The 21,979-nt window shown below is 37.9% G+C and overlaps 1 protein-coding gene across 4 annotated transcripts in view; it reads right to left on the bottom strand.

Moving 5' to 3' along the window:
* The window catches only part of SPAG17 (sperm associated antigen 17), a 284,808-nt gene that overhangs the window by 45,694 nt on the left and 217,135 nt on the right, over window positions 1-21,979 (bottom strand). For all 4 annotated transcript variants that reach the window (XM_058302965.2, XM_058302966.2, XM_058302967.2 and 1 more), the window contains 9 exons: window positions 13,618-13,806; window positions 12,186-12,331; window positions 11,946-12,076; window positions 9,930-10,057; window positions 8,045-8,227; window positions 7,043-7,156; window positions 6,475-6,520; window positions 4,434-4,533; window positions 4,169-4,216 (listed from right to left, as the gene is read on the bottom strand). In XM_058302965.2, coding sequence (XP_058158948.1) covers window positions 4,169-4,216; window positions 4,434-4,533; window positions 6,475-6,520; window positions 7,043-7,156; window positions 8,045-8,227; window positions 9,930-10,057; window positions 11,946-12,076; window positions 12,186-12,331; window positions 13,618-13,806 — 1,085 coding nt within the window. The remainder of the gene's footprint in view (window positions 1-4,168; window positions 4,217-4,433; window positions 4,534-6,474; window positions 6,521-7,042; window positions 7,157-8,044; window positions 8,228-9,929; window positions 10,058-11,945; window positions 12,077-12,185; window positions 12,332-13,617; window positions 13,807-21,979) is intronic.

Below are 21,979 nucleotides of genomic sequence, written 5' to 3'. Positions count from 1 at the left end.
CTCAGAGTTGCAGGATTGGTTCTATCTGAAAATTGATTAATGTAATATATCATATAAATAGGATAAAAACAAAGCCACATGATCATCTCAATAAATGCAGAAAAAGCATTTGACAAAATGTAACACCCTTTCATGATAAAAATAATCAACAAACTAGGAATAGAAGGGAACTTCCTCAACCAGATAAAGGGTATATAAAAAAAACCCACAGCTAACATCATACTTAATGGTGAAAGATCTGATATTTCCCCCCCAGGACCAGGAACAGATAAGGATAGTCACTCTTACCACTTCTACTCAGCATTGTACTAGAGATTCTAACCAGGGCAACTAGGCAAGAAAAAGAAATGAAAAGCATCCAGAATGGAAAGGAAGAAGTAAAAGCAATTCTGTTCACGGATGGAATGGCTGTGTATAGAGAAAACCTTAAGAAACCATTAGAACCAGTGAAGGAGTTTAGCAAGGTCAAAGGACAAAGTCAATGTACAAAAATCAATTGTATTTCTATACTCTTGCAATGATCAATCTGAAAATGAAACTAAGGAAATAATACTGTTCAAAAATAAAATAGGAATAAATTTAACAAAAGTGCAAAGCTTATACTCTGAAAATTACAAAACAGCACATGAATTAAAGATCTAAACAAAAGGAAAAACATTCCATGTACATAGATCAGATGACTTAACATTGTTAAGATAGCAAAACTCCCCAAATGTGTCTACATTTTCAACACAATCCCTATCAGAAATCAAAATGACTTCTTTGTGCAAATTTACAAACTGATTCAAAAATCCATATGAAATGACATATGGAGTGTGGAGGGAAGGGGGCAAGATGGTGGCAGATTGGCAGATTAAGGCACTCCCAAGAGTCAGCTTGTCCTACAGGGCAGTTAGTAACCACCCAGAACTATCTCAGTCACCTGTTTGGGGGGCCCAGGAGACAGAAGAGCAATCCTGCAACATCCTTGGAAGAACGGAAGGAGTAGATTGCCCATCTGCAACGAAGATTTGTGAGGAGAGTGCTCCACACTGTGGAGGCCAGAGCCCACCCTCGGCTGGGGCACAGGTTGCCTTGGGCTAGTCTCTGGCTGAGTTTGGAAGCTCCATTTCACAATGAGGAAGAGATGGTTGGGCACTGATTTCAGCTGCTAATTAGTAAATTCAGTAGGCTAAAGTCCAATCCTAAGTGTCCAATCAACCAAAGAATGGATAAACAAAATGTGATACATACATATGATGGAATAGTATGCTGCCATAAGAAGAAATGAAATTGGGAAACATGATAGGATGGATGAACCTTGAGGACATTATGCTAAGTGAAATAAGGCAGACACAAAAGAACAAATATTATATGGTCTCACTAATATAAACTAAATATGAAGAATAAACAGATGGAGTTAAAACCTAAACTATAGGTTACTAGGAGATGGGATGAGGACTGAGAAGGGGTTCTGATGCTTAATGATATAGAATTTTCAGTTAGCTTGACTGTAAAAGTGTGGAAATGGATACACTTGATGGTAACACATTATAGTGAGTATAAATAACACAACTGTTTATAAATGGGATTGTGGCTAAAAGGGGTAGACTAGGGATGTAAATGTCAATTGAAAGAAGTCAAGAGAGTAATCTAGGGACTGAATAACACAGCGAACCTAAAGGTGGTTGAGGATTGTGGTTAATACAAACACAATAATGTTCTTCTATGAACTAGAACTAACGTACGTCACTATTACAAGGTTTTAAGAATATAGTGATGCATGGGAAAAATACAATTAATGTAACTTATGGACTATAGTTAATAGCAATATTGTAATATTTTTGCATCATTGTTAAAAAAGGTAATATATCAACGCTAAGGGTCAGTAATGGGGGGTATGGAATTTTTTCTTTTGGACTAAGGAAAACATTCAAAGGTTTACTGGGATGATGACTGCAGAACTCTGAGATGAAAGTGAGAGCCCCTGAGTGTAAACTTTGGATAGAATATATAAGGTATTGTATATCACAATGAACCATGTGGTGAAAGATGGACTGTGGTTAACAGTAAAATATGAGAGTGTTCTCTCATGAGTTATAACAAATGTACAATACTAGTACATAGTATTAATAATAGGGGGTGTATGGAAAAAATATACCAAGTGTATGCTATGGACTGTAGTTAGTGGTAATAGTCTGATCATGGTCTTTCATAATCTGTAACAAATGTTCCACAACAATGTAAGGTTTTCATGAAGAAGTGATGTACGGGAATTCTGCACATTATGCATGCTTGTTTTGTAAGCTCATAACTTTTCTAATTTAAAAAAAAATGAAGAAAATCTGAAAAAAAAACCCATATGAAATTACAAGTGATACAGAATAGCCAGAACAACCTGAAAAAGAAGAATAAAGCTGGAGAAGTTCCCAATCCCAAAATTTACTATAAAGCAATGGTAATTAAGACTGTATGGTACTCGTTCATGGGTAGACACACAGACTAATGAAATAGAATGGAGAGTCCAGAAATAAACTCTTGTATCTATGGTGAACTGATTTTCATTAAGAATTAGGAAAGAATAATCTTTGCAATAAGTAGTTCTGGAACAAATGGATAGCCTCATGCAGAAGAATGAATTTGGACCCTTACCTCTCATCATGTAAAAAAATTTACTCAAAATGGATCAAAGTCCTAAAAGTAAGTACAAAAACTATAAAACTCTTTGAAGAAATCGTAGTAGTTTTTATGACTTTGGATTTGGTAAAGGATTCTTTCATATGACACCAAAACCATGAGCAACAAAGGAAAAATTGATAAATTGGACATCATAAAAATTAAACACTTTTGGATTTCAAATAACACCACCAGGAAACTGATAAGACAGCTAATGGAATGAGAGAAAATATTTGCAAATCATATGTCTGATAAGGGACTTGTATCTAGACTATATAAACAATTCTGACAACTCAATAATAAGACAACTAATTAAAAATTGGGGCGGCGGACTTGGCCCAGTGGTTAGGGCATCCGTCTACCACATGGGAGGTCCGTGATTCAAACCCCGGGCCTCCTTGACCCGTGTGGAGCTGGCCCATGCGCAGTGCTGATGCGCGCAAGGAGTGCCCTGCCACGCAGGGGTGTCCCCGCATAGGGGAGCCCCATGCGCAAGGAGTGCACCCCGTAAGGAGAGCCACCCAGCGCGAAAGAAAAGTGCAGCCTGCCTAAGAATAGCACCGCCCACACGGAGAAATGACACAACAAGATGACACAGCAAAAAGAAACAGAATCCCGTGCCGCTGACAACAGAAGCAGACAAAGAAGACGCAGCAAATAGAACAGACAACGGGGTGGGGGGAAGGGGAGAGAAATAAATAATAAATCTTTAAAAACAAAAACAAAAACAGTAAAAACTTAAAAAAAAAAATTGGGCAAAGGATCTGAATAGACATTGCTCCAAAAAAGATATACAAATGGTCAATGAGCACATGAAAGGAAGCTTGAAGTCATCAGGGAAATCCGAACCAAAACCACAATGTGATACTGCCACACACTCAGGAGTATGACTAGATGAAAATGTCAGGTCACAACAAGTGTTGCTGAGGATATGGGAAAACCAGAACCCTTACACAGTGGTGGTGGAAAGTACAATGGTCCAACCATGTTGGAAAACAGTCTGGCAGTTCCTCAAACGATTGAACACACAGAGTTACCGTATGACCCAGAAATTCCACTCCTAGGTATAAATGTGTGTCTACAAACAAACTCGTACACAAATGTTTATGTATAATGTCATCAACAGACAGAAGGACAAACAAAGTATGACTAGCCATACAATGGAATATTATTTGGCCATAACAAGGAATGAATTACAAGAATCCGTGAACGCTCACGACTCAGTTCCACATTAAGTTCCAGAATATTTATTGGATTACGAAAGCCCAGCGAGGACCTTGAGAGCTTTCTTGCTTAGGAGAGGAAGAGGCTCTGCCTAACAGTCAAAGCGGTTTTTCACACAGAAGTTGTCACACGAAGTCGAATGACTACTTGGCAGAAAAGTAGTAGAGATTCAAATAACAGCTAGCAGCCTGGGTGGTGAGGACTCTTCAGACTAGCGCACTCTAAGATTCTATGGCTCTACCACAATGGGGCTTTTCACATGCTTATGTATACTTCTGGATAAAGTTACCTCCTTTGTTCCATATTTTCTTTCCATCGCTTTGATGCTTTTGTATGCCTATGTAAGAGGAAAGGAAAACATAATTAATGAAAAAGGGCCCAACACACTTGCTCTCGGCATACACACAGTAAGAAGTAGCACCGCTGCAGGATAATGTGTTAACAGTGTGGGAGATGAAGCACTGTGAGTACACTGATAGTTAGGGCACTACATGTCTCCATTACTTAATTAGTATGCTTGATACTAATTGGAACATAGTATTGGATCAGCTTACCTCCATTTCTTTTCGAAGAAATCTTTAGTAAACGTTTCTGGTGAACATTCTGGAGCAGTGACCAAAGATTCCTTGTATAAATTGGTTAGATGGGCTGCAACTTTAAAAATAGATGCATTCAACTTTTATCCTCACTTCTTTACAGCACCACACACAATCAGTACATTTTTTAAGAACCTGCATTTAATCTATCAAGTGCTTACTAGAGTTTGCATAACCAAGCTGAAATCCAACAGGCAACTTTTATAGAACATCTTACTAGAGAACATGCATCTTATAGTCAAAATGTAAAATGTAATAACACCTCATTTATGCCACATCATTAGGGGAAGCAGTGTTCTACCTAATTGAATTAACTCATATCCAAAGCATCAAAACTTTAAAAAAATAGAAACCATTTTATCTGAATTGTTTTTCTAAACATTTCCTTGCTCCCTGAATCTAAGCATATAAACATAATACAGTGATTGCCTGATAATTTGTCCAGTGATTCTCAGAGTTTATTCCACAGAACATGGTCTGTATGGGATGTTAGGAGATTTTTTAATTTAAAAAGAGGTTACATGTTCCATGGTTATATTTTGAGCTTGGGAAACATTGATTTGCACAAGATTAAATATATTTAGTTATTGTAGGGCATTTTTGCCCTTCTAATTAGTTAAGGAAAGGTACATTGTTGTTTTCTAAGAAACTAAGACAATATGCAACATTACCCAAACTTATTTAATCACACAAAAAAGATTTCTTTTTGGTGCAGCTGTATTCTAGACTAGTGTTCTAGCAAATACTTTGGGGAGTGTTGACTTTGGGTCACCACTACCAACATGTCAGGGGCAGCTGTATGTATGCATGTAAGTGGCAGTTTGAATCCTGCGTGTATTTGTTTATTTATTAATTTATTTTTAAAATTTCTTCAATATTGGGAATCCCATGAGCTTACCTCCATTGTGTCTGTTTCTTTGTGGGACAGGTTACAAATTCAAATGCCTACAGGGTAGGATTGGCCGATAAAATGTTGCATGGGACAAACTTAAAAATGATTTGATATTTAGTTGAAATTCAAGTTTAACCGAGCCTCCTGTATTTTTACTTGCTAAATCTGGCAATTCTACTACAGGGGCCACCCAGATAAAAGACGGACAGCTAGTGTGAAAACAGGAAGACACTGGGATTGTGATGGGCTCTTCCACCCATAGTCATTCTAAAGGGGAGGCAGCTAATCACCTTCAGCCAAATGTCACCACATGGTAATGGGACAGTTCAAGAGAAGAAAAAAAATAAGACAACAACCCCCCTCCCCCAAAGTAAAACCCAACTGTGCAAGCAATACTGTAAATGACATAAGGCACATCTCTGGACTGAATGAGGCCCCATGCCCACCAGTTTCTGACCTTTGCCAAATGGTCAAAAAGAAAGAAGAAAACAAAACAAAACAAAAAACTCCACTGCTTCTCTGTTATGGGATATGAAACCATATAACCAAGTTTACTTTTTATTTACAAATAAATATGCTTTGTTTTTCTTTTTTCCTTTCCTTTTTCTGTTTTCTTTTTATTTTCTTTCAAATAAATATGCTTTCAATGAGGATCTCTTCCAAGAGTAGATCTTATGAGCTTCATAGTATGCAAAACAGTGCAAGGATTTGGTGATAACCGTGGTTGCTCAGGAGTTCTGTGTGTGTATGTGTGAGAGAGCTGGGGGGCAGTGGGGAAGGGAGATGCTGCTTGGTTGGTTTTTCCTTCTTGCTTTTGACTAGATTCTAAATAATTGAGATTAACATAAAAGTCAACTGTCAACTTCTTCTCATTCAATGGATGAAAGTTAAAGTTGAATTAGAAGCAATCATTGTTCTCAAGTGTCTTATATTTTAGGCAGAATCAAATATATGAATAAATCATTATAATATAAGATGGCTAATACTAGAACAGAGATATTTACATGGAGCTTTGCTATCAGATCAAAGAATGACGATAAGTGTGTTTAAGCATGTTCCTTTTGAAATTTGTAAATATATTTCAGAAAATTATTAAATGCCAGTTACCTTCGGTTACATGACTTTTTGTAGTTTCCTCTATTTTAGGGAAAGACTGAAATGAAGATAGAATTACTTAATAATGATGATATTACATACAAAATTCACTTTGTTTGCTCAAAATAATCTTGTTGAAAATCATGATAAAAGAATTCATTTTTAACAACAATACAAAATTTATTTGATTTCTTTTTAGCTATTCTTTTCACTTAAAGAATGTTTAAAAATGGAAATCATTTTAAAGTATGGAAACCACATTTTCTTTTTCCATTCTTACCATTTCATTCATTCATTCATTCGTTCATTCATTCATTCAACATTTCAGTGAATATCAATTTTTCTGTAGTCAATAAAAACTTATTTAAGTCTCTTAAGAATTATTTATGATCAAAGGAGGAACTTTAAAAGGCTTTTGGCAAATTCAATGCATAAGGCATCAGATTTCCACAGAAATGAGAAATCATAAGGAGGGAGCAAACGTTTCAGAGGGTTGGAGAAATTGCTGTTACTTGGGCTGTTTTGCCGTAACTATGAAGCAACAGCCAGAACATTGGCGTGGAAACCATTTCTTCCTCACCATGACGAGCTTAAGGAGGTCTGCGGCGTTGCCCCTCTCCTCCTCAGTTCTGGAATCTTTAACTGTCATTTCCTGCAGCTCGTCTTCTTTCTTTAGAATATGGTTTATATAATCCTAGGTCAGCAGAATAAAACAAATTGACAAAAGCCAGGAATAGGGTAGGGAGAGACACCAAAAGAGCCAACATCAATTACAAAGGGATTAAGAACACAGAAGGTCAGAGCTCTCAACAACCAGTTACTGGCCAAGCCATCTGCAGTCTTTTCCTTGATATATCAATGAGACGAAGACCTGAGAAGTACCAAAGCAGAGCTTGAAGGCCCTCAGGTGTCAGAACTGCCTGGGGATCTCCCGGGGGCCCTGCTTCTAACTGTGCCTCATCCATGACATCAACAATTGGGTTAGATGGGCCCTTTCAGAGACTAATGCTTAGGAGTCTACCTACACATGTAAGATGCTTAGTCCAATCCCTTGCTTCCAAGGAAAACATGCTTCATTTTTTTGCACAAATATTTAATAATCCCCTGCTCTATAACAGGTACTGGGTATATAATCATAAACAGAGTTACTCTGAGGGAGTTAAAGTACAAAGTGAGATGTTGTAAAAATACTCAATATTTATAAATACAAATAGCCCACTTCCAAAACCAACAATCCTTTTCTTCCATTGACAAGTAGTAGATTAATATGTGGATCTATCTTTTTCCAGAGGTTACTAGACCAGTTTTCTGTATCACCAGAGAGGAGAACTCCACAGAGTAATCACATACAAAAGTTACTTATCTTCTCAAAGTCTTTTGGGCCTCTTAATGATTCCTCTGCCTTCAGTGAGCCAGTAAATATTTTCTACATCTCAACCTTCTACTCTCTGGAAGACTGACATTTGTGCATTGTATTGAAGATTGTAACATTATATAATTTCAGGATGGATCCTTAGGAAACCGAAAGGAATGATTGCCCTGTTCCTGGTTCTTCTGGGCCGGGTTCCCTGGATTCCGTTACCTTCAGGGAAATCTGTAGCCTCAGCTTCAGCTCGTTCTGAATGACCTCGTGCTGGATGAACTGACGGATCTGTAGCACACTGGGGCTCTTGAGGATAGGGGCCGGGGTACTGGCTAGTTGCTTGGACCCAATGGAAAGGCCCCTCCAAATATGAGTGCCAAATGGAGGCCCTGGAGTTTTTTTCTGTTAACAAAACCAAACAAAGCGAAACAATCACCAAAGAAATCACAATACTTTAACATTAGAAAAAAATTTTAATGAGTACTTATATGTTGATATTACACTAGGAATCATTTGTTAGGGAATACAAAGGTGGGGAAAAAATTATCTCTGTCCTCAGAAACTACCACAAACTAAGGAAAAAATTGATAAGAGAACTGAGCAAGCTTCCTCTTTATATATGTTACCAAGAATCTGGATATTTTAAAACCCTGCTGCCTCGAGGACAGCATTTAGGGGGCATGCTAAGCAATGCTGTGCCAGAATACTGCAGCAGCATCCTGGTTTATGCCAAAGGGGTGAACCTGCTCCTCAGTGAGCACAGTAGCCTAAGGCATGGGTTTGGAATTAAGCGTCTTGAGTTTTCTGGCTCCATGTTCATTTTGACCTAGAGAGATTCTTTGAGAGAGAATTTATCCCATGGAGCTGGGCCATCTTTGAGCTCACTCTGGATTAAGCAAGCCTCCAAAGCCTTCTCTGCATCTCTTGGGCAGAAATTTCTGCCTTAGGGTAGACCCGTAGCTCTGTTATCCTTATAATTGATTTTCTAGAGCGGGTGGCTTAGCACCCTATGTCCTGAAGTGTGCCTTCACTTCATTTCAATTTGCTATTCAGTGTGGCCTGGCCAGTGCTAACCACCCAGGCGCATGTCTGAACTGGGCCGCTCCTGCCAGGCATTAGAGATTCAGAGCAAAAAACAAACTTTCTTCATCAATCTCAGATATGGTGTGTACTGTTGTCGTAGCATCGCACTTCCAACCTGGATATGGCTTTAGTGAGCCATTTGGTGTAGGCTCCTCCTATTCCAGATAAGGAAAGAGAGGTCCAGTGTGACTCGTCCCAAACCACATTAGTGAGTGGACAAGAATGCAGGCCAGCTCCATCTTACCACATTGATGACAGTCACCAAACAAAACCATCCGGGTGGGAGGTCCTTGCTATCTAAGCGTTCAGATCTGCACCTCGCTGTTACAAGATTGAATAGGGAAGCAAAAGTCATCCCCACACAAGAGCGTTATTCTCCTCACTTAACACTAGCATCTCTCTATTCATATAACCAATGTCTCCACTGACTTAATAGCTCAATATCCGATGATAGACGGGGCATCTTACATAAATTGCTTGCTAAATGCAATGAAAAATCTTGCAAAATACAGGACTTCATGATTCTTGCCAAAAAAATTTTTTTTTCATTCTCTAAAATTCTTTTAGTGGGACGTCTGTAATATGACACTATTACTATGCTTACTTTCTAACATTACAGTTGGAAATTCCTGTGGCAATCACATTATTATTATATGCTCAGTTGGTGCATTTTTAATTTGTAAAGGTAAAAAGGAACATGAAAGACCTAAAATTGTGTGTTAAAATTAATGAAGAAGGGATGGTGGAAGGGGAGATGTTGTATTGCATAATATCAGTTATTCCACAGTAAGGGAGATAGAATAAACATGGATTGATTATCCGGGGTAGACATTTTTATATTATAGGATAATGTTCAAATCTGCAATAAGAATGTTAAAATCTTCAAATGAAGAACTCCTCACATCCATTACAATTTATATATGGATGAAAATATATGAATATATGGAAGGAGGCCTGAGACTCTGGTCCACTGATGGATAGATATGCAAATAAAGTAACTTCTCAGCAGAAAAATGCATACCTCAACTGAGGGAAACATCTCCCATGACCTCGACTGGAGATTAGGAGGAATGATTGTATCTAATTCTTTCTTCATTAGCCATGGTGATGCTTCATGGAAAGGGCGAAGGACGGTGATGCTCAGGGCACCTGGTTCAAAGACAGTTATTAGAAAAACATTTGTCCATCAAAGTTATTCTGAAAAATTCACTAGGAATTCACTAATTCAAGAAACATGTGTTGAACTGCTGTCTACATAGAGTTAAAAGTGAGGTGCAGTGATTATGCTTAAGGACCTGACAATCTAACTAGGAGAAGGACACTGTATCACTGCACCCTCTAGAGCCTGGATTTAGGACACTCAGGAGTATTGATTGGCAAGGGAGAACCATCACTAAGTCCTCTGAGATCCACCACTGAGCATTTCTTGAGTCCACCCATTACTGACCCCTCCACTGTCCCTACCCTAGACCACAGCAACACCCTTTGCCTCAGAGAGATCCTGCTCTGAACTACAGCAGCAACCAGCTTTTCTCCCCATGCCTACTCTGTGAATGGACTTGCCCCTGCAGCCAGAGTGACCGATGATGTTAGTCCACAATTAAAACTCCTCTTTGGCTTCTCATTGCTCATAGATTAAAACAGAAGTCCTTAACAATTTCTGGTCTCTGAGCCAACTTGTGTGATCTCCCTCTCCATGCTTCAGCTACTTTGCCTTTTCTTTTTTTCTTTTCTTAAATGCTTCCTGCTATGTATCCTCTCTTCCATGAACGCTTTCCCTCTCGCCTTAGTTAACCTTTACTCACGCACCACTTCTTGGCTCAAGGGTCTCTGGGGAAGCCGTCTAGCCTGTGCCGTGTGCTTCTGCTAAGTGCTCTCATAGAAACATGTTCAAAGATCTCATCCTAATTTATAATTACTGTTATTTGTGTGACTATGTAATTAATGTTTACTTCTCCCATTACACTGTAAGTTCCATGACAGCGAGGCCCATGCTTGTCTTAGCTCAGCACTGCATTCCTAACACCTAGCCAGGGTTAAGAGCCCACTGGTGGGTTGCCAAGTACATATTAGTTAAATGCCTGATGGACAAAAGAATTTGTGATGATGTCTTATTCTTCGTACAGTTGCACACATGCATTGCACAGCCAGTCAGAGCCCTCCACTCTCCATATCCGCAGAGTGAGATATATTGCATTATGTATGAGTATACTACAAGATAGAAGTGCACAGAGAGGCAGGTTTATTCATAAATGCACCCAAAATATATCCCACCAAATAGAGAAAAGGAGAAAAGGTAAAAAGAAACAGACACATAAACCTAGACACAGCACATTGTTTGTTTGCTTGTTTTTAGGAGGTAACAGGAATTGAACCCGGGACCTCATACATAGGAAGCAGGTGCTCAACCATTGAGCTACACCCACTCCCCAGTACATTGGTTTTTGTACACAGATAACATGCAGGTTTATATCTATGTTTAAATATAAACATCACATATGCTAATAGTTCTTACTTGATGCACCAAGTCTTTCTAACCTCTAACCACAAACCAATTTCTTTGAAATAAATTAAAATGGTATAAAGACTCAGTGACTGTAACTTACATAGCATCATCTATTTCAGGTTGACGTTCTAGCACATCAAAAGCACTTTGCTGTTATGCTAAATTCATCAAGGAAACACTGTCAAAAATGTCAGTGAACTTACAAGAGATAGCATGCTTTCTTTTCCGACCAAGATAAAATGAACATATAAATAGGCAGCTAGGTACCTACCTAAATATGGATGAGTTCTGCTCAGAAGTAGGAGAGGCATTCATACACAATTTATTGAGCCAACGCTTGGATACAGTTTGATATGAATATAAATTTTAAAAGTACATAAATAGATTGAAGTGGCCTGATAGGTGAAAAGTAGTGTAGAAACTGAGCAGAGGGGAATCCAGGGAAAAGATAGCACGTGGATGGGCTGGGTAGTAAAGTGGATGAGAAGGGGGGAGGTCCACAGTGAGCTCCAGGCAGGACGGGTTGTCTACCTGGTTGTTCCTGTACTGGCTCTTGGAGAACGACAGTGGTTGACTCTCCGTATGCCAAAGACAGATATTCTTCAATGTCACTGTCTCGAAGAAGTTCCATTCCTGACCCATCAGCATAGACAACAAAAAACCTATTTGAAAAAATAAAAAGCTAACCACTTAAAAAATCAGGTAAAATCTTCTCTGAAATTGGAATTTAAAATAAAATTATTATTATTACTATTATTATTATTACTGTACCTGGGGACATGTTCACCATAGATTTGCAGATGATTCTTATGAAGGTGAACAGATGATAAACTATCATAGCCGGCAGTGTTCGTACTTAAATCGTCTTCTAAATTGTCTTCACTTAAAGTGGTTGATGTACTACCATCAGCCATGACCTAAAGGAAGAAGTATATAAACAATTAAAAGAAAAAAAAAAAAGTCATATAGCTTACCTACCTGCCGGTCCAATTTGAAAAAGCAGATGATGTTTTGGTGTATTCAGAAAATCAGTGATATTTATTTGTAAGGTCTTTTTCACTAATTATAGATGGCATGAGTAAAAGTGACTATCTAGTAGCACGTCTCTACATACAAATCAATCCTAGAACGTGAAAACAAACTGGATGACAAACTGGAATATATTCTGAGGAGGGCGGCTGGGATTGGGAGGTGACTCAGAACTCTATCATCTGGGGTTGGTTAAAGGAACCGGGAATTTAAACATGGAGAAAAAGATACTCAGATAATAATTGTACTATTTCAAGGGCAATCACATGGAAAGGACTTATACTCCATGACTCCAAGGTAGAATTTGGTCTCATGGGTAGAAAACAAGTAAACTCATTTTGTATCAATATAGGGAAAAATGTTCTAGTGTCATTGTAGTTGCTCTCCTCTGTCGTGGGTCTTCCCTGAAAGAGGCATGGTTCAGGCCGACGGCCGCTGGGTAAGGATGTTAAGAAGAAGTACCAGGCCGCAGAGGAATGCTTAGACTGAACAACCCAGACGTTCTAACATAGCAGGCTTGAGGCCTGAAGTTTCTATTTCCATTTATTGTAAATCGAAATTTGTTAGCAGCCCAATCTCACACTGCTAAAAGTCTCATTTAATTGGCAAAAATGAAATTAGCTGCATCAGGGCTTGACTGAGTACAAAATCATGGTGAAAGGACAGCCATGGTGCTGAAGGCCAGAAGCTAGAGCTCTAGCTCAGAACAGCCGAGCTCCTCCCGAGGCTTTCCATCTCCCCAGCTCCAGCCCCACTAGAACCCTCATGACTCGGTACTTGCCCCCATGCGCTCTCTGCCTAGGCAAACAAAGTTGCCTGCTGTCCCACGGATGTGCTCTCACTTTAACTTGGGTACAGACCATTCTTATGTCATTCCTTTTTGTTGGAATTATTTTTAGACGTCTGCTAATGTTTATTCCCTTCTGTTCTGAAAATTTATTTGGTTTAACATTTATTTCTACTATCCTACTTGCTGGGCTTACCCTCCCCCATGGAAGTACACTTGAGAATCAAATTTTAAAAAAATAGACATTCATTGCTTTTCCAATTATTGGAATAAGTGATTGATTAATCCCAAGACAGCTAAGGTAAAAGCTACATGGAAACTATCTAGTGTGAAATATCTGAAAAGCAAAGTTGCAGGCTCTCTCTCCAAACTAAAGATGCACTTTACCTGAAAAATGTTTCCCTCGGGATCCAGGACTTTACAGATAACCTCTGATGTGTGATTCATGATGTACCTGCTAGCTCTCAGTTGGTCACGCTTTTGGATAGGATGATACATACCACTGCTTGATTCATGGCAATATACAGCTGAACAATTCCTATCAATATGAAGGCAGCCTGCATTTGCAGGTAACACCTGGAATGGTAATAGAATTTTTTTTAAAATTTCTTTTTTAATTTAGGGGGCCTGGGAATGATTTTTGGAAAAATTATTATCCATAGAGCCTAGTCACAAACTTTGTGTTTCCAAGAAGAAAACATTACCCAAAAGAGGTTTGGGAAGGACAACCTGATAAGGAAGCAAATGGAACCATTAATATGTAACCTCTCTACTTCAAAGTAGAGAATTAAATTTTTGGTCTGTCCATGTGCCAGCTGAGCCCTGACTCTCAGCAGAGTTGCAACACCTACTCTCCAGTTCATTGGACTCACCCAGGACAACTAACAAGGAGATGATGATGGACAACACCCATTCCAAGGAAACAGAGAGTGTCTACAACTGCAAGCAAGATACTTCCATCCATCTGCCCCATGGGATCTAAGCCCCCTCTCAATTAGAAGCAGAGTGGGCATCACCATCTCCAAATCCTTAAGATTGGGGAATGAACAATAGACTAAAGTAGACTTATTATTATTCTATTATAGACTTATTATTATTCTAGCAATGGAAGAACTTTTACCATTGATACAAAGGCAGTGGCCACCAGAGGTTCTGAGGGGAGGGAGAGAGAAGAGTAGGTGTAACATGGGGCATTTTCAGGACATTGGAATTGTCCAGCATGACACTGCAAAGACAGATACAGGTCATTATATATTTTGTCACAATCTACAAAATTGTGCAGAATAGAGTGTAAACTATGATGTAAACTGTAGTCCATGGTTAGTAGCAGTGCTTCAATATGTGTTCATCAATTGTAACAAATGTACCACGTTAATGAAGGATACTGTTAATGTGGAAAAGTGTGGGAGAAAGAGGGGGTGGGGTATATGGGAATCTCCTATATTTTTTATGTAACAATTACGTAATGTAAAGCTTCTTTAAAAATAAAAAAGATGTAAATTTTCCTGTATCTTCATATTTACCTACACACTTTAATATTTCTTGTAACTAATTGCCCTGTGTCCTCTTATTTCAGATATTTAATGTATTTTCACTGAGGTAAAGACACTTAGCCCTATTCAAACTTTGGGCAAGAAGCATCTCTGAGAGGGTCAAAAGCCGTGGGACAAATGCTTTCAGAAGCATTCAGTTATCATCACTCCTTTGGTGGCTGACAGTCTTTGTAATAGTTTGTGTGTGTGACTCTGGTTCAGAAAAAATCCCTTTCAAAATTGAGGTATATTTCACATTATATAAATCATCCTCTTAAAGTATACACTTCAGTGGTTTTTAGGATATTAAAAAAAACGTGTATTATTCCAGAATATTTCTATCACCTCCCCAAAAAAACTCTGTACCCATTAGCAGTCATTCCCCATTTCCCCCTTCTACCATCCTGTGGCAACTTCTAATCTCTTTTCTGTTTCTTTGGATTTGCCTATTCTGGACATTTCATATAAATGAAATAAATATAATCTAATTCATGGTGACTTGATTTTTCATCTAGCTTCATGTTTTTGAGGGTCATCCATGCTACAGCATTTATCGTACTTCATTCTTTTTTATGGAGGAATAATATAATATTCCACCATATGGATATATCACACAGGCGCTTGGCTCACAAGTCTTGCACTTCTTTTGTTAATTTTATTATTAAGTATTTTTTTATGTTATTATAAATGGACTTGTTTCCTAATTTAATTTTTGAATTGTTCATTGCTAATGTGTGAAAATACAATTGATTTTTGTATATCAAGCTTGCATTCCTCAACCTTGCTGAACTTAATGGTTATAAGTTTTTCTTTTCGTGATTGCTTAGGGTTTCCTATGTGCAAGACCATGTTATTTGTAAATAGAAGTTATTTTACTTGTTTTCCAATGTGTATGCATTTTCTCCCTCCTTCCCTTTTTTTTTTTAAGATTTATTTTTTATTTGTTTCTCTCCCCTTCCCCACCCTCCCAACCCACCACCCCAGTTGTCTGCTCTCTGTGTCCATTGGCTGTGTTCTGCTTGTGTTCTTGTTAGCGGCACCAGGAATCTGTGTCTCTTTTTGTTGTGTCATCTCGCTGCGTCAGCTCTCTGTGTGTGCGGTGCCACCCTGGGCAGGCCACACTTTTTTTGCGCTGGGCAGCTCTCCTCATGGGGCGCACTCCTTGCACATGGAGTTCCCCTAGGTGGGGGACACCCCTGTGTAGGTCAGGAGGCCCTGGGTTTGAACCCTGGACCTCCCATGTGGTAGGCAGATGCTCTATCCGTTGAGCCAAATCTTCTTCCCTCCCTCCCTTTCTTCTTTCCTTCCTTCCTTCCTTCCTTTTTCTTTCTTTCCCTTAATTGTTCTAGCTAGAACCTTCATTACAATATTGAACTGGAATGGCAAGAGCAAACATTGATATTAGTTCTGTGTATTTCTTAGATGCCCTCTATCAGGAAGTTCCTTTCTATTTTTAGTGTATTGAGTTTTTTTTTCTCTCTAAACATGAAAGGGCTTTGGATTTTGTCAAATCTTCTTCTACATCTTCTATATCTCTTAAAATGATCATGTGGTTTTGTTCTTTATTCTGGTGTACTTCATTGATTTATTTTTGTATGTTGAGCGAACTTGCATTCCTGGAGTAAATTTCACTTATGATAGTGCCTAACACTCTTCTGTATGTTTTTTTTTAATGCATTTTGCTAATATTTTGTGGAGGATTTTTGCATTTATATTTATATAGGATATTGGTTTATAACTTCCTTTTCTTGTGTTAACTTTTTTGGTTTTGGTAACAGGATAATACTGACCTGACAGTATGTATTGGGGAGTGCTCCTCCTCTTCAATTTTTTCAGAAAAGATTGTGAAGGATTGATTGGTGTTAATTCTTGCTTAGATAGCTGATAGAATTAATCAGTGAAGTCATCAGGCTTTGCTTTTGGGGAAGTTTTTTTTTTTTTTTGGAAGATTTATTTATTTAGTTATTTATTTATTTACCTCCCCTCCCCTCATTGTCTGCTCTCTGTATCCATTTGCTGTGTGTTCTTCTCTTTCTGCTTGTCTTCTCTTTTGGCAGCACTGGGAACTGATCCTAGGACCTTCTAGAGTGGGAGAGAGGTGATCATTCTCTTGTGCCACCTCAGTGCCCTGGTCTGCTGAGTCTCTTATTATTTCCCCTCTATGTGTCTTTTGGTTGTGTCTTCTTATTGTACCACCTCTCTGCATGGGCCAGCACCCCTGTGTTGGGCAGCACTGCATGTGGGCCAGCTTGCCCTCACCAGGAGGTCTTGGCATCAAACCCTGGACCTCCTATACGGTAGAGGCAAGCCCAATTGTTTGAGCTACATCCACTTCCTGGGAATTTTTATTTATTATTAATTCAATCTCTTCCCTTTTTATAGGTCTGTTTAGATTTTTGGTATCTTCTTGAATCAGTTTAAGAAGTTGGTATTTTTCCAGAAATTTGTCCATTTTTATCTAGGTTATCTAATTTGTTGGCATATAATTATTTTTAGTAGTACCTTATTAACCTTTTTATGTATTTAAGGTTGGTATTAATGTCTTCTCATTTCTGACTTTAGTAATTTGAATATTTTCTTCATTAGTCTAGTAAAGTTAGTCAGTTTTGTTGACTTTTTCAAACACAAACTTTTGGTTTCATTGATTTTCTCTAGTTTTTCTATTCTCTGCTTGACTTATTTCTGTTCTGATCTTTATTATTTCCTTCCCTGTGCTTGCTTTGATTTTGTTTGCTCTTATTTGTCTAGTTTCTAAGGTGGAATTTTATTGATCTTTCTTCCTTTTTAATATAGACATTGTAGCAATTTGATATAGTTATGAACTCTAAAAATAGATATTGGATTATGTTTATAATCTGGTCTGTACCTGAGCATGATTAAGTTATGATTAGGGTTTTGATTGGGCCATGTCATTAGGGTGTCATTAGATAAAAGGCATGGCAAAGGACAGAGTTGAAGCTTTTTGACACTGAGGGTTTTTTAATGTTGGGGTTTTGATGTTGGAGTTTGCTGCTGAAGCCTTAAACTGGGAGCCCCAGAAAGTAAGCTCACAGAAGAAAGGGAAGCCAGCCCCAGGAAGAGAGGACCTGAGCCAGGAGGAGAACACAGAAGAAGAGAGATGGCTCCTTAGACACGGCAGAAGCCCTGGGGAGAGAGACAGAGCCATTTGCCTGATAGTCTACAGCTGACCTTGTGGAAAGAGGCAAAGTCTAGAGAGCCTCATAGTCTACAGCTGACCTTGTGGAGAAAACAGAGGAGCTGAACCCAGAAAGAAGCAGGACCTGGGAAGAGAAGAACCCTGGAAGCCTGAACCCTGGCAGATGTCAGCAGCCATTTTGCTCCAACACGTGGAAATAGACTTTGGTGAAGGAAGTAACTTATGCTTCATGGCCTGGTATCTATAAGCTCCGACCCCAAATACATGCCCTTTATAAGAACCCACCAATTTCTGGTATTTTGCATCAGCACCCCTTTGGCTGACCAATACAGACATTTACAGCTATTAATTTTCCTATGCAGTTCATAAGTTTTGATACATTGTGTTTTCATTTTCATTCATCTATAAGTATTTTAAAAATTCCATTTGGGTTTAGAATACTTTGGTTATTTAGCAGTATGCTGCTCAGTTTCCACATATTTGTGAATTTCTCGTATTTCCTTCTGTTACTGTTTTCTAATTTCTTGCCATTTGTGGTGGGAGAACATGTTTTCAGTCCTTTTAAATGTTTTGAGGCTTACTTAATGGTTTAGTACATGGTTGTCCTGAGGCCCCACTATGTTTGTGCTACTACCTCAGCATTCATTTTGCCACGGCCTTGTGAGGTTTGCTCTAGTTATTAATCCATTTCTATGCCCAGTCCTCAGTGTATATCAGCCACCTCCACCTAGACATGTTGGGATATTTCAACCATGTACATTTAAATGCATTTACTGATGAAGTGGGACTTATATTTCCATTTTGCTATTTGTTTTCTTTATGTTTTATGTCTTTCCCCCCCTTTATTTTTCAACTGCTGTCTCCTTTGTGTTAAATAGACACTTTCTAGTTACTATTTTAATTCTCTTGTCATTTATGACCTATTTTTAAATTATTTTCTTAGTGGTTGCCCTGGGGATAATAATGTATAACAACCTAGATAGGATTGATATCAGCTTATATTCAATAGTATAAAAAACTTTGCTCCTGTATAGCTCTGTTTCCTTCCCTCTTCTTTGTTATTATTGTTACACAAATTATATAAACATTATAAGCCCAAAAATACAAATTTACAATTGTTTCTTTAGGAAACTGTCTTAGAATGAAAAAGAAAAAAAGAGGTACAAACAAAATTATTTTCATGGTCTTTCATATTTACATGTGTAAATTTGTGGTCTTACTAGTGGTCTTTATTTTTTCTTGTGTATTTGAGTTACTGTCTCATGTCCATTTATTACAGTTTAAAGGGTTCCTTATAGTATTTTGGTGGGGCTAGCAACAAATCATCTCAGTTTTGTTCATCTGAGAATATCTTAAATTCTCCTTCATTTTAAAGGATTGTTTCTCTGTATTTAAAATTAAGACATTCCCAAACAAAGGCTGAGAGAGTTTGTCACCACTAGACCTGCCCTACAAGCAATGCTAAAGGTAGTTTTTCTGACTGAATGTAAAGTTAAATAGACAGTGGATCAAAGTGGCCTAAAAAAATGAAGTGATAAAGGTAATAATTTGGGTGATTTAAAATGTCAGTACAGTTTTATTGTATTTTTGGTATACGTTTCCAGCTTTTTACTTCTTACAGGTTCAAAAATGCAAATGCATAAGAAGTTATGATAAATCTATGATTTGGGACATAGAATGTATAAAGATATATTTTTTAACAAGTACAACAAAAAGTGGGAAGATGGAGGGATACAGGAACTGTTTGTGCATGATATTGATGTTTAGTTGGTTATCAATCAACATGATTGTTATAGATATAGGAGTTAAATATAAATAAATCAAATAAATATGAAAATAGATACTAACAGAAGAATTGAGACACAAAAATTGTATAAGACAAAGACCAAGAACAAAGTAGAAGTAGAAAGTCTTGCATTATCAGCAGTTACTTTAAATGTAAATGGATTAAATTCTCCAGTCAAAAGACAGAGACTGGCAGAATGGATTAAAAAGCATGGCTATACTATATGCATTTACAAGAGACTCAACTTAAATTCAAAGACATACATAGTTTGAAAGTGCTGCAAATAGTAAAAAATATTTGCTGCAAATAGTAAAAAAGAGAGTTGAGTTAGCCATACTAATATAAAATAAAATAGATTTTAAGTAAAAACTTTTACAAAGGGTTAGAAGGTCACTATATACTGGTACATGGTCAATTCAACAAGAAGACTAATAATTATAAATACATCTGTACTTAATGGCAGAGCCCCAAAATATATGAAGCAAATATTGATATATTTGAAGAAGTAGAAAGTTCTACATTAATAGTAGGTGACTTCAATGTACCACTTTCAATAATGGATAGAACATCTAGACAGAATATCAATAAGGAAATAGAAGACTTGAACAATACTATAAACCAACTAGACCTAACCAACACATATAGAACTCTTCACCCCACAGGAGAAGAACACACATTCTTCTCTACTGCAAATGGGTCATTCTCTACGGTGTACCATCACTGGGAGATCATGGACACACACTTAGAGGTCACCTACCAGCCAGTTCCTACCTCAACCTCCTTTTCTATCATGACACTAAGCTTCAGTCTGTTTTCATTCTGTAACATGAGGGAGATGTTAGGTCTAATGAAAAGGCCTGATCATACCTTAAACTTGGAAACCAGGAATAAGCAGCCTCAGATGCTTGCCTGTGCAGGAATTCTCAGTAGCAGGACCCCTCTACCAGGGTGGGTAAATACTTCACACTCAAACAGCACAGGGTCTCTTCCCTCTGATGTGGAGTGGGGTGTGTGGAGCTGCCATTCCACTAACACCGACAAGCAGTTTGGCCCCCCAGGAGGCAGGCCACAATGAGATCTCCTCCCCTGCTCTTTGGGACCTTGTGTACTGTGTAAGTAATAAAGTGGTCATTTTGCTGAAAGTTTCTATTGGCCTGAGCCAGAATGCCCACAGCGTACCTTGTAGCAACTCACGTCACAACTATATGTTAGGTCACAAAACAAGTCTTAATTAAATTAAAAACATTAAAAACATACAATGTATCTTTTCTGACAATAATGGAATGATGCTAGAGATCAATAACAGAGGAGAATGGGAACATTTACAAATATGTGAAATCAAACAACATATTCTTAAACAACCAATGAATGGGTCAAAGAAAAATCACAAGAGAGATTAGGAGGTATCTTTAGGCAAATAAAAACCAAACTTATGAAATGCCTCAAAGGCTGGGACAAAATTTATAGCTCTAAATGCTTACCTTATAAAAGAAGAAAGAACTCAAAACGGAGACTTAACTTTGTAAGAGAGGGATATAGAAATAGAAGAGCAAACCAAACCTAAAGTCAACAGGACAGAAATAACAAATGTTAGAGTGGAGATAATTGAAATAGAGAATAAAAAGCAATAGAGAGAATTGATGAAACCAAAAATTGGTTCTTTGAAAAACAGTTAAAAAAAATTTAGCTATATTGACAAAGAAAAAAGAGAGAACACAAAACGAAAATCAGAAATGAAAGGGGAGACATTGTTATTGATCCACAGAAATAAAAATAATTCTAAGAGGATACAATGAACACCTGTACTCCAACAATTAGATAACCTAGATAAAATGGAAAAATTCCTAGACACTCAAAAACTACCTACACTGACTCCAGAAGAAATAGAAGATCTCAACAGACCAAAAACAAGAGAAATTGAATCCGTCTCATGGTTAAGTTCATGTGTCAGCTTGGCTAGGTTATGGTGTCCAGTTATTTGGTGAAGTACACACTGGCCTGATTGTTTAGTGTCAGGATATTTTGTGGATTTAAATCATTAGTCATATGATTTCATCTATGGCCTATTATATCTACTATCAATAAAGGAGATTGCCTTTAGTAATGTGAGAAGTCTCATACAAAAAGCAGAAGGCCTTAAAGAGAAACCTGATGATTTCAATGGTGAGAAAGAAGAATTTCTTTCTTTATTTCAACCAGCCAGCTTCTCCAGGGGAATTCATCGAAACTTTCAGCGAATTCCCAACTTGTGGCTCCCGCCTACAGAATTTGGAC

Source organism: Dasypus novemcinctus, chromosome 9, assembly GCF_030445035.2.
Source record: "Dasypus novemcinctus isolate mDasNov1 chromosome 9, mDasNov1.1.hap2, whole genome shotgun sequence".
NCBI lineage: Eukaryota > Metazoa > Chordata > Mammalia > Cingulata > Dasypodidae > Dasypus > Dasypus novemcinctus.
This window is presented reverse-complemented; position numbering and strand designations above follow the sequence as displayed.